This window comes from Temnothorax americanus, unplaced genomic scaffold, assembly GCF_048541705.1.
Source record: "Temnothorax americanus isolate GAGA-0224 unplaced genomic scaffold, ASM4854170v1 Scaffold21, whole genome shotgun sequence".
In the NCBI taxonomy this organism is placed as follows: domain Eukaryota; kingdom Metazoa; phylum Arthropoda; class Insecta; order Hymenoptera; family Formicidae; genus Temnothorax; species Temnothorax americanus.
The window spans coordinates 3,735,378-3,762,934 of record NW_027509349.1 but is presented as its reverse complement, the minus strand read 5'-3'; the positions used below and the strand labels follow the sequence as shown (position 1 = coordinate 3,762,934).

Genomic DNA, 27,557 nt, shown 5'->3' with positions numbered 1-27,557 from the left:
AGACCACTTTCCACGCACTTGCAACATAAAATAGGGTATGCAAGTCGTGCGGTGACCGCACCCGGGAATTTTCATCTTACAGCACTTGTTGTACAAATAACTATTTTATTACGTCGCTTTTTTAAGATAGGTCTCATATTTTTCCTTGGTGTTTAATATTAAATAACCGATAACAGGAAAAACCTGCAAAAATAAAGCCTAATTAGGTATAATCTTTCTAAGTCTCGATTATAATGACCAACAAAGTTTCTTCTGAGTGATTATTACTTTTGTATCTATTTCTTAAAGCGCGATGTACTTTGAGATATAGATGCTCGGAGGGTTGAAAACAGATAGGTTGAAGTACATGCGTTACCAGAAAAAAGAATTTTACCAGAGTAATTTTTAACATGAAATATAAATATATTTGGGTGGTATTGTACAGTCAGTGATTCGTTCGTATATACAGAATTATGTACATCATATGCCGCGAACATTACATGTCGAGCACTCTCGTTCCGGCGATTCGCACACAATTTACACACACGCACGCACTCCGTCCCTCTCACACGCATGCAATTACACAAGCGACGCGACTCACGCGCGTCGCGTCGAACTAGTTGATCCATACGGCGCTCACGCACTCGTCAATTCTTGATTCGTGATTTTCTCCCCTTTCTTTTTATAGTCTAAGTCTCGAATATAGTTTTTTTTTTGCGATCGTATAACCGCATGTCGCGCAAATTTTCAGTCCGACTCTCATCCGCGACATTCGCCGACTTCCGAGTTTATACTCCTCCCTCGCTGGACAAATAGGATTGGAATTGACATCGAGTAACTCGATATTCTAAAAAGGATCACCCGCCCATTATTATATGTGCGCGCGCATATACAAGTGACGCTCAGGAGACTCAAGAAATTATAACTGCATTAAATCTAAATAGAAATCTGAAACAATCAAGATACTTCAAAAATATTTCAATTATCTCGTATCAGTCCTAACATTTAAAGAAGCGGCGTGGCATCTCGGCGAAGTTTTTTTCAATCAAAGGGATCGACGTTATTATTCCCAATTAAGTGACGTCTAAAGACGTTTTAATAACGTATTATTGACGTTAGAGACGTCATTAAAACGGTATTAATACGTCATTTGAGATCACCTTGTTAACTGGGTTATCCCGCGAAATCAAAGATGCGGTCCTCTGGGGCACCCTGTATATTCGCGCGCGTCGATACGGGTGATCGCCCACTCATCGATCATAACTTTAATACGGTGGGAATCATCTCGTCGTCAACTCTCGTTTCGCCAACGGCGAAGGTAAATTCCGTCAGTTTTTTCCGAAGATAAGCGTCGAAGATGAGAGAAGCGAAGGAGCAGCGTGATCTCGTCCAAAGTGTATACACGCGTTACACGAAAGTCGCAACGGCGGAATATCTCATATAATCGCACGTATACGTACAGTTGGCATATACATATAAGCACGCGGGTCGTTTTAATAGTTTCTTTTTTCTTTTCCTTTTTCATATCCTCCGCATCTCCTCTTTTTTCCCCTCTTTTCCGTCCCGTTCGCGTTTACTCTATTACTTCGTTACAGCACTGTGTGGATGTCTCTTTTTTCCTCCTTTTTCCTTTCTTTACTTTTATTTTCGCCCGACCTCCGCGTTCACCTTCTTCGCGTTTTTCCCCTCTTTTTGCGCCATGTTTCATTTTTCGTCTTCGTTCTCTTCGCCACTAACCGCACAACGAGGTATCCATACTTTAGACTTTTCGACTACTAAGTTAGAGAATAAGCGTAGAAATGTATCACACTAGAGACTTGTACATTACCTTAAATGCATAGGTAGGTATAATTCCTTCTCGTTTACTTCGTTTCTATCGCGTTTTTTCTTGATATCTTTTTTTTGTTCACCACGTTTTCTCACTGCTGTCTATTCGTAATAACGTTAGCGTAGGTAGTTAGTTAGTTTGGCTAAATAGCCTCGTGTTTCCCACCGCGGACTCCCACGCGGTCCTCCGAAACCTAGAAAGAGGGCACGACTATAGCGAGAGAAAGAAAGAGCAAGGAGGAGGGAGGGAGAAGAGAGGGAGGAAGAGAGAAAAAGATAGAGAAAAGCGAGGTATAGATCAAAGAGAGGTAGACAAAGAAAAGAGGAAAAAGGGGGAAATATTAATTTATTGATCTGGGACAAGCCCCCGTCAAAACAAGACAAACAAGATATTCAACAGGTAAATCGTGCATACTACAGTAACCACCGGAAAAGCGGTAGAAGCAAAACTAACACGAAGTAAAAGGAGAAATAAAGCGGCCGGAACTAGCATGTATAACAAGAAAATCCGATAGGAAGAGAAAAAAAAGAAGAAAAAAAAAAGAGAATAACGTAGATGCGCATTTAGAAAGCAAACTTTAAACAACTTTAAGTCTTTTATGAGCATTCCCAGATTTTCAACTTCAACTCGAAATAACGCCGCTGGAAAGGTCAAGTGACCGAAAGAAATGTTAAATACAAGATATTCCAAAAAGAGAGAACAGCAGAAGAAATAAACAAATAAAAGAGAGATGAGGCTTCAAAAAAAGATGAATTTAAGGAACGTATTTCGGTCGCTTTCTGAAAACCTTCAAGATGTGGATATGCACTTGGGATGTTAGAAAGAAGCTTGAATGAGTTGAAAAGAGAGAAAGAGAAAGGAAGAATCGAGAAAAAGAGAAGAAAATACAAAAAAGAAGAATGAAAAAAGTGGAGTAAAAAGGAAGATAGGAAAGGAAGATAAGAAGGAAACGGAGGTGTCGCAGACGAAACCTTTGACACGAGACACACGTCAGGCATACAAAGTCCACGATAAGCACGACGGCAAGAAAAGAGAAAGAGAGAGAGAAAGAGCAGGACTTGGTCCCGTCTTCGTTCACGGAACGAGGTCGGAAAGGTGGACGGTCGCGACCAAGTTTTCCCCTCGAAGCTTGCTTCCGCCATTTCACTTCGAAGGAATTACACTTGACTCGTGAAATTGTCCCCGCGAGTGCGCCCTTCCCTCCAATTCAGAGACAACGAGTTCGAAAACGAGAAATGGGTCACACCGGGTTTCCCAATCGGAAAATCAAAGACGCTTTTATCTGAGAAATCAAGGGTTTCTCCCGAAAAGCATCAATTCTCGTACTAAGCTGAGAAATTAAGGATATCGATCTCTCTTCCTGTTTTCAGAACATTCTTTATTCCGAATCGGAACGTTCTTTATTCAAATACGCTTTTATAACGCGTGAGAACACTTTCTTACTATTTGAAACTATGTTTTTAATCGCGATACCGTCGATTGTGCGTTTTTCTTTCATTCTCAGATCTAAATTGGAAAACCGAGGTAAAGTCGCGATTGGAGCGCGAGCTTACTCTTTTCTCGCGAGCGCTCTTTATTTCAGTCGAGAAAATCAAGGACGCATCGATCGCGCGCTGGCTTTTCCTTTCGTTCCGAGAGAGCGCCCTTCGTGCTAATTAGTAACACCGCAGACGCCATCGATCGCGCCAACTTTTCCTTTCACTTCGAACGCGCCCTTCGTTTCAGTTAAAAAGCTAATGCGTTCCATCGATCGCACCCGCGCGCGCGGACTTTTCTCTTTATTCCGAGACGAGCAAATTCCGTTTCCATTTTCGGAAGATCAAAAAAACGATTTGTTTCTGTTGAGATAAAAATAGATCGTGAGATCAATGACTTCTTGTAACAATTACATCTTATTACTCCCCGTAAACTCTATTGTCTTTACTTTCTTTCTATCGATTGCTCGGGACTTTTCCTCTTCCTTCTTTGAGAACTCTTCCGCGATAAAGTAATTGAAAGGTCGAGCGCGCGTCGATCATTCGCCCTTCGTGCCGAAGAAACGCATCGATCGCTGGGAGCTCCGATGCTGCTGATGCTGCCGAAGCTGACGCGGAATGAAGGCGGAATTTCATCGCGTCGATGGACCGCATTGAAAACAAAGAGCTCTCGACGTGTGTGTGTGTGTGTGTGTGTGTGTGTGTGTGTGTGTGTGTGTGTTGGAATAGAGGCGTACAGGGCGCAAAAGGGAGTGAGAGACCGAGAGAGAGAGAGAAGGTGAGAGAAAGAGAGAAATGCATTTTATCGTGGGGAAAGAGAAGCAGAGAGATAGGTGAAGAGTAGAGAAAGAGGCAGGAGAAGAGGAACGAGCATGCACGGAGAAATGTCGAGGTTGTCAAACGGTAGACGGTATCGATTGGTCACAGGCAGGCATTCGCTCACAAGCGTATTCGGTGATGCTTCTCTTTCTCTCTCTCTCTCTCTCTCTCTCTCTCTCTCTCTCTCTCTCTCTCTCTCTCTCTGCCGCGCGATGGTGATTTTTGTCAGATCGATCGCGGTCGAGCCGTCGCGTCGTCGTCATCATTGTCATCGTTGTCACCTCGTTACATCATCGTCGATATAAGATGCGGGGCATGGTCCATCGTACGGAATCGCTCGCTCGAATTGCATCGTATCCGCATCTAGGAGTACCAGCGGCACTTCTTTAGGTGGGATTGGCAGAATTACGTTAGGAAGTTTTGCCGCGCCGCTGCGATTTCTGTGAATTGAAAGCCCAAAAGGAAAAGGGTGGATTCGTTTACCGATCCAACGTATCGTGACGTCGACATGATCAATGCTGTCGACACAACTCCACTTTTCGAGAACGCGTACGTCGCGCAAAAACGCGCGCAGGGCACTCGGCTCTGTGCAATTAATACAATTTGGAACGTTTCCCGCTTGTGTAACCACGCACGTCGCGAGCCTCGACGCGAAACAATTGGCTAAACATTAATGTGATTTGGAGCGCCTTGCATAACGCGACATCCGTCTTGCGCAATCTTTTTTTTTTCGCACGACGAAAATGCTTGTAGCAACAGTTTCGTGAAGTTATGTTTCTCATGTAAATGGACACGAAATTCGACGAAATATTCGAGGAAAATATCTTTTTCCAAAAAGACATTTCGATATTATTGTTAAAAGTGTATGATATGTACGTGTACGTCATTAAAACGTTTAAAAATTATACTTGTGAATGATCCTTCCTTTACAAAACAACACGCGCATTAAAACTTCAAACAGAGATTGCGAAACCAGGTTTGTTATCGATACTTTAACATGCCGCGTATCAGAAAAGCTTGTTTATATTGACTTCGCAATGGCGCGGCACTGACGAAATCCCACCGCAATCGCGAAAAAACACACGTTCAAAAGCGCGCGTGTAACACACATGGGTCTGGAAGTCGGATGACCCTAATAATTCTTCCCGACCCTAGCAATTGATCCTTCCATTGAGCGAGCGAGCAAAATCCGTCGAGGAAGTCTGGTCGGCGATGAACATAGAAGAGAGGAGGATCGAGCGAAGAAAGAAACACGATAGGACGTGGTTGCGGGATCGAAATGGACCCTCCTCCAATGGATTTCCACTTGCTTGGATTCTAGGATCGGAATCGGATAGCTCCTTTTTCTTTCTCCTTTATGAATGAAAAAATCAAAAAACGTTTGATAAATTCTTTTTTTTCGGTTTCTGAAATCTTTCAATATTACTCGGGGATATTTTAGGAATACCGCTGATCAAAGCTCTCTTTCGCAACCTCTCGCATAGTCGTATAGTCACTTTGCTATCTTTCAATCCTCGGATCGCATTCTTTGGATCTCCGGATTACTCTCTCTTTCTCTCTCTATCTATCTCGCCCTCCGTGAAGTGGCGAACCCTCTCATAGTCAAGATTCCGTCGTACCCAGCGCTTAAGTCGTGGCCCTCTGTCCCCAGGTTCCTGGACCGGGCGTGTCCGCGGAGAGGGAGGGAAAGGCAAGCCGGAGGGTTGGTGGGGCCCGGGTTCCACGGAAAAAGCCTTAGGTATATCTTTACGAGCGGAGCCATAAAAGCCGTGGGAGTTCCTCTCGTCCGACCGTTCGTTCGTTCGTTCGTTCGTTCGTTCGTTCGTTCGTTCGTTCGTTCGTTCGTTCGCTCGTTCGTCGATTAACTCTCTTCCTCGTGGGATACGGAATGGACCGCGCTCGAGCGGCTACGATCCTTATTGTCGTATATTCTTCGAATCCGTATAATACAGACGGCTAGTACGGATAGTCGTTGGTCGTGTACGACTACCGGTCGTTCTCACTCTCTCTCTCTCTCTCTCTCTCTCTCTCTCTCTCTCTCTCTCTCTCTCTCTCTCTCTCTTTCTTTCTCTCGCTCGCGCTCTCTTGTTTCGCCGAGCAATACACCCAGTGCACAATACGGCTCTCGAGGATGGCGACAGCGACGGCCGGATCCCTCAGAATTCGTCCATACATACGCATGCACATACACACATAACACATACATCAATTGGTGCTTTCGAACTCCTTGACGTATCTAAAAAGTTGACAGGGTCTTACGAACAATTTTTTAATACCGCGTAACTTCAGTGACAAACATTCCCTATTCTCGTGTAGTCCGCACTAAATGCAATTGAAGAAATTTTATCACAAGATATTCGCCTGGAAGTCCCTTGTTGGTGAAAAGCGGGTGTTGCATTCCAGGTTTAACATTTTGAATTAGTTCACAATTCTCGATGCTCGTTTACAACGTGCGTTTGCGAACAAATATAGCTTATCAGGATCCGCGAATTTTGATCTGCATCTGCCGGTTGATCTGCAAGGACCGGCATTATCGAACCATTGAAATCGGTACAGTATCGGTACAATATTTCATGTGTCACGTAGGACATCGGAAAAACGATCTTCGTACTTATGTCTGAGATGTGCTTTTTCGTTAGAAAATATAGGCATAGAAAATTAAACTTTCCTAAAATCATAACGGCTTGGAGCCCTGAATCGAACCCGGGATTATATTTTATCCGCCAAAAATGTGACATAGTTGCAAGTCGTGGTAACCAACGCATTATACGGATATTCACACGTCTTTCCATAACGTCCTGTAGCGTCAATTCAGACTCATGAATTTTCTTTGCGAACGAACGAATGAATGAACGAATGAAAAGCGGCTTGCGCTATTGTGAGCCAGGGGTATGACCCTTCGACTATCATTTTTTGTCGATAGTGCGAAAACCAAGACGAATCCTGCCGTGCGATCCTGGTCGGGATCTCGCGGCCGCCATCGATTCGTCGTCTGCTCGTCTGCGATTTAAACGGAGAAGCGCGAGAAATAAAATCTCTGCGAGTAACGAGTAATTCGCGCGCTATTCCTCATCCTACAATAATCAACGCGTAAAATAGGAGAAATTTTTTAAAATATCGATACATATTTATGTAATAGAAATAAACGGCTATAGGAGAATTGAGGTTTTATTTTTCTCGCTCTCGCGCTTAGATCAACAATTTCCGCTGTGCATTCCTCCTCGTTTAAGCTCGGATTACGCGGCGCTTTTTCACTGGCAACTGATGGCATTTTTTTTCTCTCAACCCTGCGTCATGCTCGATCGAATTTTTCCATGTCACGCACGACGTGGCTGGCAGATATATTTGTCCTAATAAAAGGACGGTGCAAACAGGACCGGTTTTTAAACAAAATTTTCAGCACAGGGTAGTCGGCACGCTATTCTTTCTGTAAGTAATGAAACATTGCAAACGTATAAATGTCTATTTATCTAAGTTGCATCAGGTGTCTCTTCAGTCACAGATTTTCTAATTCTATAAAAAGTTTAGAGTCCTCATCGACACTTTTTATAGAAGACCAAATTTGAAACCTGTGGCATCTTGACAATTAAATCTCAAATCAAATTTTCTTTAAGATTTGAGAGTCGAATTAAATTAAATAAAAGACAAGAACTTGTTTTTGTTATTTTTTTTACGTGTTTGGTTTATCTTTACGAGATTTTCTAGATATATATACATATAATACACAGTAACAAAAAAATAAAACAAAAGCAATAGAATAAAAATACATAAAATATACAAAAAGCTAACAAAAAATATATGTAGACAACATTTCAGCCCCTGAAATGGAAGACTGGTGTCCTACAGCGCGATCCGGACGCGCATAAATTCCGCGCGTCGCGAACGATGAAACTCCGTGGCACCGCCTCGCTGCAAAAAGATATAAAGTCGTACGTCTGCCGGCATAATCGCGCGTGACACACATACACACGTGCACAAACGCAGAGCGGCTTTTTCCGCGGGGCAGGCCGAAAAAGCGTCGCGCGATCCGGACTTTAAAGCCGCGCGGGAATCCCGGAACCCGCAACAGTGTGCACAGTGGCTCTCTGTGTTCTCCACCCTGCCTGTACTTTCACAGGGAGCCACACACAGTGCGAGAGAAAAGGGGAGAGAGAGAGAGAGAGAGAGAGAGAGAGAGAGAGAGAGAGAGAGAGAGAGAGAGAGAGAGAGAGAGAGAGAGAGAGAATCTCTCTCATACACACATGTCTCTCTCTTCCTCTCTCTCTTTCTCCCATGAACGAGCTTATCTGGTCAAACAGACCAAGCGTGTCTTCTGGTTCTCTTCGGATTCCAGCGAACGATAAGCGAGGAGTTATCGCGTCCACCGGCAGCCGGTTGAATCGATACTCTTGTTCTCGTTTGATCTATGCGCGGGCGCATTCGCGTGATCGGTTCCTCTCTTCGTGCCCTCGCCCCGCCCGTTCTCCCATTTCTAATTTCTTCTCTCGTTAGAAATATACGCCGCTATTTCGCCGTCGTCAGATACGCACTTCTGTTCGGCGAAATCGAAACGTGCCATGGGGCAGGGCGCGGGGAACCGAATCGATCGAGGTAGCGATATAACGCGCCACAGATGGATCCAGTGTATTGGAGAGAGAAATGGCTTCAAGTTCACGGAAATATTACTAAATAAAAGATAGGCTACGCCGAAGTAATGTAACTATTTTAGTCGTTGCGAGTTTAAGCCTTTCAGATCGGAAAGGCTGGATCCATCTATGGTTAATGGGTTCAGTTATCTGAGTAATAACCGGTTTTTAATAAAAAGTGAAATTGTACCAACCGAATACTTCCAGCCTCGCGTGAAGCTTAACATGTCTATGACAGCATGATCACTTTGTGACTTCAATTAATTAATTAATTAGGATTATATCATCTGGAATAATGAAAATAAGGCTGGAGCAGTATTCGGTTTCCGCTCTAAATGATTGCGTACAAGGTCTGGATCGCATCGTGTAATTATCACCATCATTTTACATCTTTCGCTTTATCTAAAAATCTGTGTTTCGGCACCGTACTGCGACCCTTTTCAAGAGTGTATCTTACTTTCGACATTAACGAATCTCGACGTTAATTCGTGAGCAGTTGTTACGGTGTCCCAACCTCGCCGAACGGTCGACTATTCTCGCAAAAGCGTGTCCTCGCCTCTACCAATGCATAGACATACAGACGTATTTTCTCACATTCTCGCTTAGACGATAGCATACTGCAAGTATTTTAACGTACGTTACACGATATAGCTTTCTCGCTCAGTCAGTAGTAAGGGCGCTAGCTCATACATGTACGAAGTGGCCCGGCCACAGACGACGGATTGACGGCACAGCAGGAACCGATTCTCGAGCGAGTTTGGAGATCGATACCTTCTCCCTCAAAGAACGCAATCGGCTGTTCTTGCGTTAACGTCTCCACGATTCTTCGAACATCCGACAGCTTGGCAAATTTTCCTCGCGCGAGATTCTGTTCGCGGTGAATTGTTAAGTCCGCGACCATCACGCCGGCGAGTCGCGCTCGAGAAACGTTATCCCCCTTTGACCCGACTCCGCCCTCCTTTTCCGGGCCACTCCGTATGTACACACTATACATATACATATATGTTAATAATTTGAGGCAGTTTACGTCACTTTTTTTTAAGGCCGAGTTAACAGTAGTGAACTATAAAATGTGTGTGTGTGTGTGTGTGTGTGTGTGTGTGTGTGTGTGTGTGTGTGTGTGTGTGTGTGTGTGTATTGTGTGTTTAAGTCTGTATGTGCGCGCGGCGCGCAACTATCGCTCGGCCATGTTCACAGCGAGCAGGCTGCTGACGGATGACGGGTATGGGGAACGAAAGGATGAAGTCGTGAAGTGGAAGAAGTGAAGAGGGAGGGGCAATGAGATGATCGTCCGATGGGAAGCACGACGGTTTCGAAAAATTTGACGATTGATACGAAACGAGAGAAAATTCACGTTTTCAGCGAGGGACAAGCAGACGCATTCGAGAGTATACTCCGGATTATTCAGTCATCCTCTTTTATTTCTCCTGTCTTTCATCCTTCCCTGGCTTTTGAAGAATTGCATCGAGCGATAGTGATAGAAAAGCGAGACGATCGATCAGGCGCTTCGCGATGTTGACGGAAACGCTTTAAGTAACGGAAAATTTTGGATTCCTTATTTAGAATTGGAAGTCAGCATTGCGATAAATTAAATTTTTTTCGGTTTATACATTTAATGTACCTACCGCCAGTGTTTGCATCTGTTAAATAGCCCAAACAGCACCATGTCCAAAATCGAAACATAAGACGTCTTTTAGACATCTTTTTTCGTAAAACATCTAAAAGATGTCTGAAAGATGTCTTTTAGACGTCTTATGTCCCGCTTTTGGACATGCGTGCTGTCTGAGAGAAGGATTAACATCCCACAGTGAATACAATGGCCCAAATCGGGACATATGACGTCTTAAAGACGTCATTAAGACGTTTTAAAGACGTCAATCATAAGACGTCTTAAAGACATCATTAAAATGTCTTTAGGACGTTATATATATGTCCCGATTTGGGACATGCGTATTGTCTGGGATTATTCTACAACGTACATACATCATGATAGTTTTTTTCTATGGAAGACCTCTACAAAGAAACTGATTGTTCGCTGTAAAATATTCGACTAATTAGGAATTACTAGAGCTGCAATTGTTCGACTCCAATTTCAAGGTATACGGTATCGCTGCAATTGCTCGTTATCCTCCAGTATCTGAACAGCGCTGTAAAGTTCAACCGCTCCATGTGAGAATCCTTGGTTTTTATCCGACGCGCGCGTAGTGAAGCGGGCACAGAACACCGTAGATTATTTTCACAAGCTGGGGGCATCAGGGCGGAGGGAAACGCGTTAGTTTTTCCTAGTTGGCTACTTGGGACCGGGCCGGTTTTACTGACATCGGTTAACGCCCAAGTACGGTCGCTGGGTCTTTCGCGTAGTCCGTGTCTACGGGATGTCCCGATTACATGGCGCCATTACCTTCCAACCTTCGGAGGGAGAGGCGGACTCTGATCCCTATAGGTAGATTTTCTAGTTCCTATCGCGCCAAATAACATTTCTCCGTGACATTTTAATGTAGGCATCGCTTTTTCGCGCTTTTTCCTTCGATATCTTTATTTCATGGTCACAATTCACTTTCTGCACAAATATATCGCTAGCATACCTAGTGAACACAATCTCTCAAATCGGGACATAAGACGTCTTAAAGACGTCTTAATGGCATCTTTAAGAAGTCTTTTATATGATTTGAGACATGCGTGTTGTCTAGGTAAACGAGATTTTTTGACAAGAGAGTACAATTTAAAACGAAATCTGAATAGAAAGAAATTCTATAGAACACGCTTGTATGCAAAATCGTACACTCTGCACATCCCTTGTGCAATGCGATGAGCGATGGAAAGTGGGCTTCCGATCCCTCCATGCGAAATAGAGCTCTCACGAGCGAGGATTCCTCCCGGATTGTGGATAAGGGCGCGAGGGGGCCGTTTAACGTCCCGCGATATGAAGGTACCTTTCTTCCTCTTTCTCTCTCTCTCTCTCTCTCTCTCTCTCTCTCTCTCTCTCTCTCTCTCTCCTCCCCCCTTTCTTCTCGCTTTCTATACGGCGGACCGGCCGTTCGGGGTAATAATAATAAATGCGCGGCCAAAGCCTGTGGAAGCGAACGAACGGATATACGGGCTGTACCAGTATACAATATCTAAATGCGAGAGAGAAGTAATACCGGCGATAAAAGAGAACTACGGCGGTATCGCGCGCGGTGTGTAACGATCTCGGGACGCCGTTCGGACAAAGAGCCCGTGCGTGCCGCCGTGCCGTGGAGGTGTGTGCGTGCATACAGGGTGTCCAATTTTGTCACGTATGGTAGGTCATTCCATTTGAAAAAAAAAAAAAAATGACATTGATGGCGATTCAAGTATTCGAGATACGTTCCCTGCCATAAAGAGGCCATTATATAGGCGATACCCCCCTTCCGAGACTCTTCAACTGTCGTCTGAAATATCTTTCGATTTAAACAACGTAATTTTAACGATATTCGCGAAATCATTCTTAAAATAGGACACCTTCTATGCTTCCTCATATGTGCGTAAGTTGGATATGTTAATATGTAAGCGAAAACATGTGCTCGTGTGTGTGTGTGTGTGCGTGCGTGCGTGTGCGTGTGTGCGTGCGTGCATGTGCGTGCGCTTGAATGACAATGTGTGAGCAAATGCGGCATATGTAGATGTATGCATGTGTGTTAGATGGGAAGAGGAGAAGAAAGAAAGAAAGAGAGAGAGAGAGACAGAGAGAGAGAGAGAAAGAGAGAGAGAGAGAGAGAGAGAGAGAGAGGGCGGACGTTCGCGAATACGTAAGAAGCTCATTTCTCTCGCTTCACAGCGTTCTAGAAAAGGAGAATGAACGTTATTTGTTCGACAATAAGACGGCACAGCTTTTTTGGCACATTGGTCTGTGTATGCGCTTTGAACACAAAAGAGGTATTTTGTTCCGGAGACTATAAAATTCAACAGCGTCCCAGCTTTTCTATCTTCCTAGACTCTCTCGCTCTTGGCGATCTGTTATCCTTCCTGTCTCACGTTCTTTCTTTAACTTATTATTACCTTTAATATCGACGTAGTTAATGCACAGTATTAGCTTTAATATCGTTACAATTAACTACACTAATTTTATTTTTATCTCAATTGTCGTATTTATTTGGAAACACATAATAAATCCTTCTTTTTCCCTTTTTTTACTTTATGAAGATTTACGATAATCACTTTTAAGCTGACCTTAAACTAAACTTTAACTTTGCAGATATGTTTGGTTATAAAGCATAAAAGAAGGGAATGTTAATTAACATTCTAGAATAAACTCTCTTTAAAAACAGACAAAAAATAATTTCAGGGATAAACACAACAGAATTTTTCACTTTGTTCACTTTCGTCCACTTTTAATTGTATATTCATAATCAAAGAGATTTAAACAGAACCGTGAACGATTAGTCGATGTCCTCGATTCCGAAGATTCGAAAACTGCTATTTCTGAGCCATTTTTCTTATCTGCCCTTTTGCTACTTAGTCTTTATTTCTTCATGCCCTTTCACTTAGAACAGCGACTTGAGTGGAAAGTTAATTTCGGTACAAGTCGCCCCCCGACATACACGTGGGGGGCACGGAAAACTCGGAGCGATTATATCTCGGACCTCATGAGCTTCTCCCCCTGCCCTCCTTGTTCTTGATTCATCCTGACGGCGAGATGCCCCCCCTCCCTTTCGACAACAATGGCGCATGCTCGTCCCTCGTTCGTGAGGTTTCTCTTTCTTCCTTTCGTGGCTATAGCGGAGCGATCGGACTTTATATGCACGCATCTAACATCGCGCTACTATTCGCAAGAGAAAGAAAAAAGAAGAGAAACGGAAGAAAGAAAGAGCCGCCTCAGTGTTGTAAAGTATGGTGGCGTATCGCGAAATAGAAGGAGCCAGCCACGACTTACGTTAGCGAGTCTCGAAACTGCACGATCCGCGGTACCTAACGTGCCTAATTCATCTTCTTTCTCTTCTTCTTCCCCCTGAGTCTTCACCCGCTTCCCCTCGGACCTCTAAAGCCCGCTCAGTCTCGCTGGTCTCGCTCTCCCAGTCCGCATCTATTATACCACTGGTTTTTTAAACGAAGTGTCAGGTAATGACTAAGACTTGTGTCCTTTTGGCGTGGATTTATCGCTGAATGCGACCGTCTCACGAGACCGTGTCACCTTCGCACGGCTAAGAATTAGACGGTTACGTATAGCGCTCTAAAGTCTTTCGAAACTTGAGAAACAGCGAGACATCTAATCTCGAACTTTATAAAACCTTTTAAACACCTCAAGATTGCTCCAAGATCATTAACAAACATCTGTTATTAAACTGCAATTTCCGGCGATTGGTTAGTGCTTATCGCGAGGCTTTTGAAACTGGTATTCCTGACGCCGCCGTGTCGCGACGGACAACGTGCCCGTTTTTCATCCCCAATCCGCGAAGTCCGGCGATGTTGTCCGGAAACCTTTCCAGAGACCACGACGATGACTACGACGATGTTTCCGCGCGCTCGCTCGTTCGCTCGCGACGCTTCTTAATTACCTAATGTCGTGACCGACGTTACATAACAACGACGTGCGACTGGTGAGGGTTTCAACGAGACACGATAATTCCCCTATCATCTGCTATATCCCGCATCGGTATATAAATATCTATCAGCCTGCGTTGAAATTTAACCCCGGCAGCAGTCGTGCCCCAAGCCGTGACGGATAATGGTTTCTAAGGGCAGTGGGGGAGGGGAGACGGGCTCACAGGAATTATGTATGCGCGCGTTCAAGTAATCTTTCAGATTTATTATTCGATCTAAAATATGAAAGTGCAAACCGTTAGCGGAATAAAAATGGACTGAAAATCATTTTTTGAATATGGAATTCTTGATAATATCCTCAAAACGGTTACTTTTTAATAGGAACATTGAATTGAAAAAATTCACTCGTTTGAGATAAAATTGGAAAAAACTGGATATTCCGTTATATAATCTTCAGCGACTATCGGATAGGCGATAAAAAATATTTTGCGGTAAAGGCGATGACTCTCTCGTACACCCTGTATGTGACCAGACTGCGTCCCGAAAAAGGGGGTCGTAATAACTCCGGCGGCTATTGGCCGGTTGTGGCCGCGTAAAAAAATCGTTTCTGAACTTCCTCAAATATCGGCAATATCGAAATATAGTGCGGTCGAAACGACCGGTCTCGAAAATTGTTCGGCGAAACATCTAGACGGCGATTGCGAGTATTTTCTAGGAAAACGATCGACTTTTCCGAGTATAGCGGGTCGAATTGTTCATGGAAGGATGAATCTTCCAAGAAAAGAAAAACTTTATAACCACCTTGAAAAAAGACGTGGAAATTCCGGGAATTGCAATGACCGCCGTCGAAACTATACGTCACTTCTCTATATTTTCCGACCTTGATTCTTTAATAATTAGATTCCTCATCTAATGAGAGAATTAATGTTACTTTAACGAAGTCGATACTAAAGCAGTTAATAAATGTCGATTAACGTACGTTACATCATTAAGATACCGCGTTCCTTTCGGAAATATTAACGACGATAACACATCACGCTTCGTTAGTTTTAAGCACTACATTACATGTATTACGTGTAATTACGAAATAATTCCTTCCATCTGCGAGCGCTCGGGCGGCTATGTTTGCCGGACACCCTATATATATCCCGCCGTCTGCTTCCCTCACATCCCGTCAATAATTCGTGCGATAGATAAAACCGAGCCCGTTCCTCCGGAAATTCCGCGCCGCCGCCGAGGCAAATTTTTTCTTCCGTGCAGCTTCGATGCGCGCGAAGGTAAAGGCGCCGATCTGGACGACTGGCAAAAATTGGCCAACATCAGCGGAATGCGATGTCGTCTATAATCAAGGACAGAAAGCCATGAACGCATCGAATGCTGGAAAATGGAAAAATTTCGATATTGGTAGAAATTTATCAGGTGCTAATAACCTGAATTTTTTCTCCTGAAAATTCTTTAGAGAAGGACACAGCTGACAATCGAAGGATAAAGATTAAGAGGAAGGAAAGTGCCATTCTGAAGACACTTTTGAAATAACGTTAAATGCGATAAATGATAAAAGGCAAGTAGAAAAAGAAACGTTCTTCCAATCCGATGTAAATCATAGCTATTGTTGCAAGATATTTTTCGTATGATTTAGAACTTTCTATTTTACTTTTAAATTTTTGTGATATTTTTCGATTTTTTTAACTTTTTTCAGGCTGTGTTTCTCGGGGCGTTTTTCCTGTACCGGGCATTTGAAAAAACAATCGGAAACAAACGTTCTATATGTTCGATCAATAAGAATCGCACGGCGTGACCGGAGAGAACCGATTTTCCCAGGCTTTCTCGCAGTCCTCCACCACGTTTTTCCCTCCATATGGTACTACCGATCGCGAATTCCCCGCCTTTGTGCCCGCCAAAATGCTTCGTCGATCCTCTTTCAGGATCCGCCGCGGCGCACATTTTTCACGGACGAGGGTCGGCCCGGCACGAGCTAGGGAAATTACGGACGCGGCCCTTTCTGCGAAACGTGCGAGTGCTAATGACTTTTTGAAATATATGCCCGAGGCGATTAAATAAACGCGCTTTTCGCCCGAGGAGTTGCGGCGCGAACGACGTTTTTCCGAGAACTATTATATTATGAATTGTTATTTCGCAAAATAAACGTGCTGCCATATTAAACTTTAACGATCATAGCTTTACGAAAAATTAAATTTATTTAAATCCTTGACGTGTGTATTTTACAACTTTTGAGGTGCAGCAGAATAAATCGTAATGTCCGTATATATTCCATAATTCCACATATAGCTATCTCGAGAAATTTTGTTGGTGCCAATGCGAGCTTTAAGTGAAATATCACGTTGTATTACCGATATAATTGATTTTCCCAGTTTTGCAAGGCGTCAATCACAATCTTTCATTTGTTCAGTAAATTTGAGTTTCACGACAGTATCTTATCAAGCATAATATCGCATTCACCACGAGATTGGTATTCGTAATTTTCAGAAAAGATGAGATAACAAGATATTTCGTCAAAATAGTTAGAAAATTCAAGCGCTCTCAAAGAGTGCCAGAGGAAGGGCCTCGGTAACCGATCTTTGACCGCGTCCCTTTGCCCCAGGATGAGCCATCCCCCGTCGGTCCCGGCGCTCTCTCTCTTTCTCTCCGCGGTTCGCTCGGTGCGGCTCAGTGCGGTTGTGCGGTCACGTTGATCGATCGTTACCGTGTAACGAACGAAATACGCCCCCCCCCCGTCTACGTCCGTTTCTCCTTGAGCGAGCGCTTTGAAAAGGGCGGACCCAGGACAAAAAAGACGAAACCCGAGCCGGCTCGGACGTCGTTTGGGTTTCTAGAGATGCGCCACACCGAGAACGCGGGAGAGAGAGAGAGAGAGAGAGAGAGAGAGAGAGAGAGAGAGAGAGAGAGAGAGGGGGGGGGGAGAAACAGAGAAAGCTCACAGCGATACGATGGACAGTGAGGGAAAAAAGAGGGCGGGCAGTGAAAGAAATATATAGAATGACCACGATGACTATGACGCTATGCGGCGCGGCGCGGCGCGACGCGGTCACCGTTTCCATTTCCTGTACGCGACCGCGACGCGAGAGTTGCAAAAAACAAGGGGGCCGAGATGTGAAGGGTTGCGGAAAGAGGCGGAACTATGGTGGGAGAGGAGCGAAGTGTCAGAATTTAGCAAATTCATCAACGTCGGTCCGTATTATGTTCGTTAATTTCCTACAACTGGTAGGTTTTTACTCATAACGAGCTTGCCATTGCTCACGCTTCGAGAGAACCTGTGCGTGTACCTATGTATGCGCGTGTATGCCCGCTGTGTATGTGCACGTGAGGATGCACGGTCGGTGGTTACGTCAGTAGGTGGGGGGCGGACGGGGTCTGCAGGAAACAGGAGCTCAAGACCTGACCTCTGCAGATTCAAAGGCCCATATTCATATCATGCGTTTAGTGACAGATGCGAGATATGGGGGTTTGAAGTTAACTCCCCGCTCGTAATTAAAACATACCGCAAGAACCTTTTATCAAACTTGACATCATCGATTGACGATTTTGATATGTCTGTATGAATAAAACAGACCAAATCGTTCCGCTCTTACTTATTGAAGCGTGCCACAAGGAATACGGGTAAAAATTATTCACCTATGCTCGTGAAATGGCAGCATTCGGCTCCGCATAAATGAAAAATTCTAAAAGGCGCCGTGAAAAAAATTTGAATCGTAAAAGATACGGATCGTGTATTACAATTTCACGCGCTGCGTGGCTGGGTGATTGATGCTTATCATAATAGCGATAACGTTCACAGACGAATGCCTCAGAAATGTGAGCAACAAATGGGACATATGAGAGATGCAGCTTTACGAAACGTAAAGTACGTCTCTGCTTCGTGCTTTTACTTTGAAACAAAAACGTGTGTGCTTCTATAATATCTTTCTTCCAAACACACGTACTTACTTCGATTCGTACTAGCGTTTGTCTTAGATTTTTTCGTTGAATGAAACAATCAACGGGATCGATCTTTTGTATAACAAAAAATTAAATCTTCTCATCCCACGCTTTATCGCTTACACAAACCTTATCGCCATGAAGATAAAAGTAAGTAGCGTAATTTCTTGTATACTTAAACGTCTAGACCGTGCCAGCTGAACCCTACTATTGACCTTTCTCGTAGGCTATTCTCGTAGATCAGCGAGTCTCTTTGTCCGACGAACGACAGAAAAAAACGCGGCGCGGGAGGTTCTCTGTTAAGATAATTGTCGGTCACATGTTAAGTCTTTTAGCGAGCGGTCGCCTACGGGTAGATTTTAGAACATTCGAGAGTCTTCATCCTAGAAACCTGTTAAGCGAGAAGCAAACAATAATAACTCACATCCACTATATAAGTTGAAAATACCAATTTCAATGCTCCGTTCTACCTTCACAGACCGAAAGATGAATCATCTGGTCGTAATGAAAGGACAGCGGTCATCAGACCGCCCGCTGTCGACCCCCGCGCGCATCAGTCACGAATCTCTTAAAGAACAAAATCATACTTGCAGCATGCTTTGTAAGAATTCATTTTTAAAAGCAATTTCCAAAAATTGATTGTCTTCTACGCCCTAAATAAAGGCATTTATTCGAAAATGTCTTGCTGAGCTTTACAATTTAATTTAGGTTCTTTAATTGCCTTTTAATGCCTCCTGAGTTTACGGCGAGAAACTCGAGCTTTTAAGAATATCGCGATCAAATCTTGCCGATAATTTTTTGGATCACGTTAAAATCAATGATTTCGATTTCTCATCATTTCTACCGAGACTACTTCGTCGACGTTGAGTTTAACGTTCGATGCAGATCTTCCGGAGCTTCCGCTTCCGCACGACACGCCCGGCCGGTTTTTCGAATAATTAATAGATGGACGTGAGTAACGAGCTTTTAATTGCTGCTTTAAGCGCCGCGGGACATGTATCTCGATCTCGGACAAACATCGCTTTTTGCGTCGTCGTCGCTCCTCGTCATTAATTGTGCCGCGACAATTTCGTCTTCCCTCGTAAAGGCGCTCGCAAACGCTCTTCTACGAAAAGGGAATCGTAATCCTGTAGCTTCTTTTCCTTCCTCCTCACATGATCCGAAACTGAACGACCATTGAGCGCCAATTATCGATTCTGCACGTAATGATCGACAGACTAACGAGTTTTCCATTGGAGAATCACAAAAGCATCGACTTGAATTTTCACGGCAGATCGCCTGACTAATCCAGAGTAAAACTGACGTTTCTGCAACTAACTCTCGATATTCCCGAATTTTCTACAATAAACGACTTTCACCTTCAGCTCGCTGTGTTACACATCAGGACTCGGTCCTGCCGAGGGTTAAACCTTGGATTATATCTTTCCCGCGGGAGAAAAGGGATAATTTCAGAACTCGGATAATTAACCCTAGCGTGCCGCCAACAAGGCTGCGAAATGCCCGACTATTTGTATTTCTCCCGATGAACTGCTTTATAACTTTATAACTTACATATAAATTTATGATTCTCTAAATATATTCTACTAATAAACTTATAGCGTATATGTAACATCTATTTTATGTTTAACGTCAAACTGAAAATATATATTTTTAATAATCGCGTACCATCGGAAAGTCTCGGACGAGAAATCGAGAAAAGGGCGTTTTCCAAGGAGGCGAGATTCCAGTCGGCCAGAAACGACTGGTCGCTATCACGCGGCGAATGTCGCTGGCAAAACATACAACGATGCTTATCATTCGGCGTCGATCGCGTCATCGCGGCATCGATTTTCGCTCTCACGACGTCGCGTCTGGTCGCAACGCGGCCGTTCGGTTGGAAACGCTGAATAATGGAGGCGAGGAATTCGAAAGAGATTTCGAGAGAGAGTATTTCGGCAAGAGAAATGCCGTAAGATTTAAATAAACGACCTGATATTGTACCTGGATTTGAGATCACAGATGACCGAACTGCAAAAAGTTATTATCCCGACGATAAATCATAACACTATGTCAATTTGGCAAAAGTAAATGATCAGAACCGAAGTTGAGTTACGAAATTGGATACTCTATTACAGCGTGTTCACCATGACTTTTATTGTCTTTATCATTCTCCTACAAATCTCGAATTTTTTTTTATACAAACTATTTTTCTACTTGATAGTCGAAATCTTTGAAAATGAAAAACACCCGAGTTTGATACACTAAATCCCGCGGAGAAATCTCGTATTTTTTTATGTAATATTAAAATGTAATATTAAGCGATATATATTAAGAGCTAAGCAGTTTAATAATATTAAGCGATATATATTAAGTTGAGCAATATTTGAATTGCAAAAGCTAATGTTATTGCGATAAATATTACCACATGCCTCAGTAGTTGAATTTGTACGACATCCTACACGGAATGAGTTCCAGATTCGAACCCTAGCTGAGATAATATTTTTCGCAATAAATTAAATTATTTAAAAAGAGGATGTTTATATTATATATAAGCATCAAACTTACATCAATTTAAAAGAACCAAAACCCACGGTCGAAACATCTTGACGATTAATTTGACCAAAATCAATGGTCGTATTGTCATGACGATTATAATGATAGCCAGTATAGTGTCGATTACAGTCTTTACTAAGCAGTTTTAGTCATTAAGATAAATTTGCAATAAGTTTATGTACATTTAAATGCTCTTTCTGTAGAATCGGGTAAAATTGAAATAGAAAGTCATTGTCGTTTATGAAAAGATTTCTCTCACGCGCAAAAAAGACAGGTGCAAATTCATTCTTCAATCTCTTGCATTTTCAGCTGGTCTTCTAGTATTTGCGATCCGAACGTCGACATCCGACACTCCTTCCAGACACCCCGTACGCGAACTTAAGAAAATCTGTGGCTTCGCGGAATTATGGACACAAAAATCTGCGGGTTTGGAAATACGCGTATAACTGAGGATCCGTGGGATCAAAGCTTGAGCATATCTCGCTTCTTTCTAAAGATAAGAGGAGTTTCGTAGTTTTTTCCTCCTCTGCGTGTTGTCTCAAGAGTAGAATAAATTTATTCGTATACGCGAAGGGCTCTCCAGCGACACCGAGGACCAGGAATTCGTGGACTCCTTGAATCCGATAGAACCGCGAATCCACGGCGTCGTCGAGAACCGTGAAACCGGAGAGCCCCAAAACCGAGCGTACTGTCCATCCTTCAAGAATACCGGCCACGTCCTCTATATCCTTCTAAAGGATACTGAATAATGGAGAAACGAGCGAGGAGGGCGAAAAGGCGGAGGGGGGGGGGCGACATCTCACAAGTTCTCGAGAAAGGCCGGCGTTCGACGGCAGAGCCCCGAAAACGCTGGCCAGAACGTAGTGGATGCTAATGTGCGGCCCTAAGCAAACGGGAATTTCTTTTTTCTACCTGAAGTCGCGCTCATTGCAGGTGGATGAAACGCACGCCTGACGTGTGTACGAGTGACGACCATTTTCAACTGTCCCCCTTCCCTCCATCCGTCCTATCCGTCAGGCTGCCGCGTGTGTATAATATGTACATACGCTTGGTTCTTGGTTTGCGCATACTGGGGGTATATGTATGCGCGCGCGCGTGTGTGTGTGTGTGTGTGTGCGCGCACGACGTGTGTTTATTCGGTGCCCGTCCGTCCGGCCACCCGCTCACCGTCAACAACGAACACGGCACGTACGATCGTTGTGTCAGCGACGGCGGTTATACAGGGTGTCTCACACAACTCGATTTCCTCGAATCGCGCGGCTGCGTACGTGCGTCTGAAAAAGCAAAGTGGAAAAGAAGAGTGGCGACACGGTGAAGAAAAACAGTCTCACCCTCGTCCTCTCTTTTTTTCTATCTTTCTCTCTCTTTCTCACTCCTTTTCGAGCGATTGAAGTTTAGGGATGACTTTGGTGAAATCGGACTTTGGCAAATCACGAAGCACGTTTAATTTTATCTGAAGTAGAGGTTCAGAAAAAGTTTGGAAGATTTCGATTTAACGGGATGTTAAATTCAAAACTTAATCGATTTACGCTTGAAATTAATCGTCTGAGGAAAATGACATTCGATAAAATTCTTTTCAAGAAAAATACAGGTGTAAACGATAAAAGATATGAAAAGCAGGCTTAGGATCTCCTTCAGTTAATGACTCCTTTAATGTCATTTAATGCTTAACTAAATTAACTAAACGCTTCCTCGTTTAAATTGTGCTGGCAAACGAGATGATACGAATCTTTTCTCCGGGAACACCCCTTGCATTAAAGATCCACACAAACATTTTCTTTCTAGATAAGAGTCATTAAGTATAATACGCAAAAAATAGATCAGTGTTTCAAGTTTTGACGTTAACTGATATCGCAGAAATGTGAATCTCATTGTCAATGTCGAGCGGAGCGATACGGCGGCTTTTCGCCGTGCTTTCGGGACACCCCGTGTGTGCGCGCAGGGAGACAGATGTACCCTATGCCGACTATGCGCGCTATATAGACCCACCCGCATGCACTTTTAACGATCGAGATGATAAGTCGCGCGGAACAGAGTGAGAGAGGATGCGGGCTCTCTCTCTTCCCCATCCTTCTCTCTCTGGATTAAGGTAGCTTCACATCGAGGCGAACAGCATTCGCCGGATCATAATCCGATATAGCTGCGTGTCTCGACGAAGGAAGCGTCCGCCATTTAGGTCGTTGTCGTTGTCGCGAATGTGCCTGCGAATTATTCGTTTTCGTCAATCCGTTCGAAGGAGAGCAGTTAGGAACCAGCGTGAGGCGTCTACGCCGTGTCTATATGCAGAATGTCTAAACTGTCGTCTGATGCGTAACGCCTTCAGCAAGCGGATGTCAAAAGAAAGAGCCGCTTTTAAAAATGACTGCTAAACGATGTATATCGACGGTATCTGTTTATCTACATCAAAGCTGCGTTAGAATCGCTCGGGTCGAGAAAGGGAAACCGAGGGAAATTACTTCAGATTATCAACCGCGCGCGAAAGGAGTCTTTGTATGCCTAAGTCTTTAGCGTATCTTCGAATTTAACCAGGGAGGGAGCCATTTCATCGCAGATATTTTCGGTTAGAAAGGCTCGATGTTCTCTCGTTTCTATAATATAAATTATTCGCATTTACAATCGTGTAAAGATATCACGTGCTTTCTCCGTGTCACTATTTTGTGTCACGTTTATGTAAATCTCTCTCTTTTCGCATCCATCTCTACGAACTTCATAATAAATTACACATTATCCGCAAATAAAAGTTAAAACAGTAACGTTCGTTGATTATGATGTATCAATCGAAATCAATGCATACGAAAAAATAGTATTGTAAAATGATTGATCCTACAAGACGACTATCGCGCGATTATAAAGTACAGGTTTCTCCTCATAATATCGGGAAAAAAGAGAAGGGAAGGAGGACAGAGCACAGCCATAATAAGTGTTGTCTACATCAACTATGCATCGTCTACGTAAATTACGCGTAAAATGATAGTCTATACATAATCTACACGTGAAACGTCGAGAATACTCGACGCAAACAACAATCGACAACGAAGATTTCGTGTCGAATTTGACCATCATTGTACAATCGCTGACAACAAGCTCCTGCAGTTGTCCACGATGCTGTTATGAATTGCGCTTTACAAGCAAACGCGCGTATTGAGATATCAAGAAAAAGTTTTTAAAAAATTCCATAACGCTTTTTCTTAATTATTAGCTGACACGAACAGCCCTCGGAAATCAAGTCTCGACTTAACTTCTTTTTTCTCAACAAGTTCTCTCAGTTTTTATCGAGAGCTTGATAAGAATGGAGAAAGACTCGAGAACAGACTCCGAGATTACCGCGAGTCAGTATGATCGAGATTCGATACACGTTCGTTTTGATTCGCAATAGTTCAACCACGATCCGTTGCCGTTGTTGTTCACGCGTAGATACTCAACGCCGCGAAACCGTCCGGACATCCGGCTGTCGTTTAACTTTGAGGCAGGAGAGCGTGATAACTCGGCGTCTCATAGAAGCCAGCGGCGGCCTGAAGAGCGTGCAGGGAAGTCGCGTGATGCCTGTGTATCGTGCTCGCGTATACGCTGGAGACGCCGGCCGCGGCAGAAACGCCGTTGGAAGCACCGAAGATGGACGAGGAGGAGGAGGATGACGAGGAAGAGGAAGCCTGCTGACCGATATGCGAAGCCGTTCGCGACAGCAACGTCACCGACGGTCGCCTGTAGGGATGATGGGCGACCGCCGAGACCGCCGATGTGCCGGCGCGATAATGGCTGCCGGAGCTCGAACTCGTGGCCGCAATATTGCTGTATGCCTGCTGATAAGTCTGCCGTAGAATACCAGAGATTGACACGGACGTCGGAGACGTGACCGACGACGAAGAAGAGGAACTTCGGTCGCTTTGGTGAGGTTGATGATGGAGCTGATGAGTAGTAGCGGTACGATGTTGCTGCTGCTGCTGTTGCTGCTGCTGTGGCTGTTGCTGCTGGCGGTGTTGATGATTGTGACGCATGGCGCGGAAGTAATGTTGATAAATACCTGATATGACTGCCTTCTCGTCAGCAGAGATGACGTCGGCGGTACCAGAAACCGTTGGTGTCACGGGTCGTTGTTGAGATTGTTGCTGAGTATGATGCTGCTGCTGTTGCTGATGATGAGCATGAGTATGATTTCTATGATGGTGATGATGATGATGAGTCGGTAGTTGTTGCTGCTGCTGTTGCTGTTGGGGATGATGCCGCCGTTGAGGCTGCTGCTGCTGTTGCTGAGACAACGTGGCCGCAACATTAAGTGCCGCACGATACGAGGCAGCCATGGTGACGGCGGACATCTGTCCGTTTGTGGATATGAGGCCACTACCGGAATCCGCGGCAGCTACTACCGCCGCGGCAACCGAGGACGTTGCAATGGACGTCGCCGGCGATACGACGGAGGCAGATACGACGTTGGAGGAAACGACGATGTTATTCGACGGCGGCACGACCGTCGTTGTCGTCGAGGAGGTCGCCGCGACCGCGACCGCTGCAGCTGCCGTAGCAACCGTCACGGCAGCTACGCCGGCGGACGCGGATGCCGTCACGGCGCTCCTGCGACCGTTCCTGCGGGAAGCGGACATAGGCGCCGTCACCGACGCCGCCGGGGGCGGCAAATTATTGACGAAAGGGCTCCTCCTCTCGCGCTCGGCGCGTCGATAGTAGCACGGATGGATCATTAGGAGGGGCTCGCCGCCACCGGGCGGCGGCTTCGCCTGGCTTGGTAGCTCGTACTCAACGCTGCAGTCCACGTGGAGCGGTTGCGAGTAGTCCTTGTATTCTTGCACCTTATAGCTGTTAATTGCCACGGCCGCGGTAGCCGCAGTGCTCGTCGTCACCGAGTTGGTGTCGACGGCATTAACATTGGCAGCATTCACTGACGAGGACGAGTTGCTGGAAGCGGAAGCAGCAGCGGCAGCGGCGGCCGCGGCGGCGACGACGGCAGCATCGTCGAGGCCGGTAGACGTCGCCGGTAGTACTGTCTGGCCGGTTACACTGCCGACGGACGACGCAACGACTCCGTTAGCGTGATGATGGTGATGATGATGGTGGTGGTGATGGTGGTGATGGTGGTGTCCATGTCCGTGATGAATGGCGGCACCTACCACCACTTCCTTCTCGTAGCAGGCGGCGGCCATGTTGTCGGGTGCCTCCTCTTCCTACTATCCGGGCTTCCGCCGGCGCGCCGCCGTCCCTTCTCGCACGCCCGACGCTGACGACCCACGATGACCCACGGTGTCGAACGCTAGGCCCTCATGACGCGGGACTCTCGCGATGATTTTCGCCGACAACGGTGATCCGCTGCTGTTCGTCGTCTCGAACAACGTCTTGATGCCGCCTCCGTCGCCGAAGCGCGCCACAAGGAGGAGGCCGACTGAGATCGGCAGCCGCGACTATCTCGAGGTACGCGCGAGGTACTCCTCCTTGCCGTTGAGAACGACGACGATGACAATGACGATGACGGGGACGAATTTGCCAGGGTGGTCAGTGACGACCACGACGATACTCCCCGACTAGACTCACGTACTCTCGAGCGAGCCGGAGTAGAAGGATATAGCTCATCGCCGCGGTAGCCTTAGCCAAGGGTTGGACCAAAAGGATATATCCAACACCGAGGGAAAGCTCCCGAGAGAAGCCAAGCGCGTTCGCGGCAAGCGTGTTATACTATCGAATGTTTCTTTTTCTTTTATTTCGGATAAAAAGCTCGTTCTAGTGTGCCAATTACGTACGGGGTATGGGGTCTCTATTACTCTCCGGCGTTTAATGCTCGCTCGTTCAGGACGGTCGGTCTTTTCTCGTCACCGCTCGCTGTCAGGACCACCCGTCCTGTAGCCCTCTTCCTTTCTCCCCTACCTTCTCTTTATCTCTTTCTTTCTCCTTTTTCTTCCTTCTTCCCGACTCCCTCTCTCTTTCTCTTTCTCGCTCTCTCTTTCTTCGTCCACCCAACTGACCGGCGTCTTCTTCGTCCCTCCTCCTCTGCGGCCACTTCTCAGCTTCTCACGCGTGCTTCACTTCACTGTCACGAGTCGCTCGAGGGCCCGGGTCGCGCAACCCGATCGCTGCCGATGCCCGCCGCCCCGCTCGCGGATCAGCACCCCACCGCGTGTCAGCTTCTCGCGAGGCGGACCTGTCGGTGGTCGGAACCCGTGGGAACCCCGTCGCGTAACCAGCGCTGGAGTATCGTCGGAGTGTCGTCGGGCCCGTGCCGACGTCCGACTGACTGACTGGGCTGGGCGTAGTAGCGCGTTCGGTTCGCTCGGTCGCGTCCGTGTGTGCGCCACCGCCGTCTATATCGCGCGACGCATGGGTCCCCCGATTCGTTCCGCCTCCTCGGATCGTCTCTTTCTCGTCTCTCTCCCTCCCTCTCTCTCTCTCTATCTTCTTCACGTGCACCCTTACCGTACATACAAAAATCACGGTGACGGTTTTCCACCCCCCGCGTTTGCGTGTACGTGTACGATCGAATAGACGTACAGGTACGTCCTACACCGCGGCGTGCGTGCGGCTTGCGTGCGTGCGCGTGAAACGTGCGTGCGTACGTGTCATGTATATATATTATTATTTATATATATATATATATATATATATATATATATATATGTGTGCGTGTGTGTATGTGTGTGTGTGTGTGTGGGTGTGTATGTGCGTGTGTGCGCACGGAGCGCAACACAGGCAAGTGAACGTGACTCGATCGTCGCGCACTGACAGCCGAGCTGCGACTGAGAATCGAGTTCCTGCCGTTCCTGGGGGACTCTCGACGGGCTCCCCTCCCAACGGGCGTCCGCCGGCACTCACGCGTGGTCGATCGTGGAGCAGGCTAATGCCGGGTTTACACACTCATCCGAA

General features: G+C 45.4%; 1 protein-coding gene across 1 annotated transcript; it reads right to left on the bottom strand.

Annotated features, from left to right (window-relative positions):
- Positions 1-378: 378 nt before the first annotated feature.
- On the bottom strand, positions 379-27,242 carry LOC143897881 (uncharacterized). The gene has a single exon (XM_077406837.1). It carries the CDS (start codon positions 25,847-25,849, stop codon positions 24,152-24,154), a length of 1,698 nt encoding a protein of 565 aa, XP_077262963.1. The 5' UTR covers positions 25,850-27,242; the 3' UTR covers positions 379-24,151.
- Between the last annotated feature and the right edge of the window lie 315 nt (positions 27,243-27,557).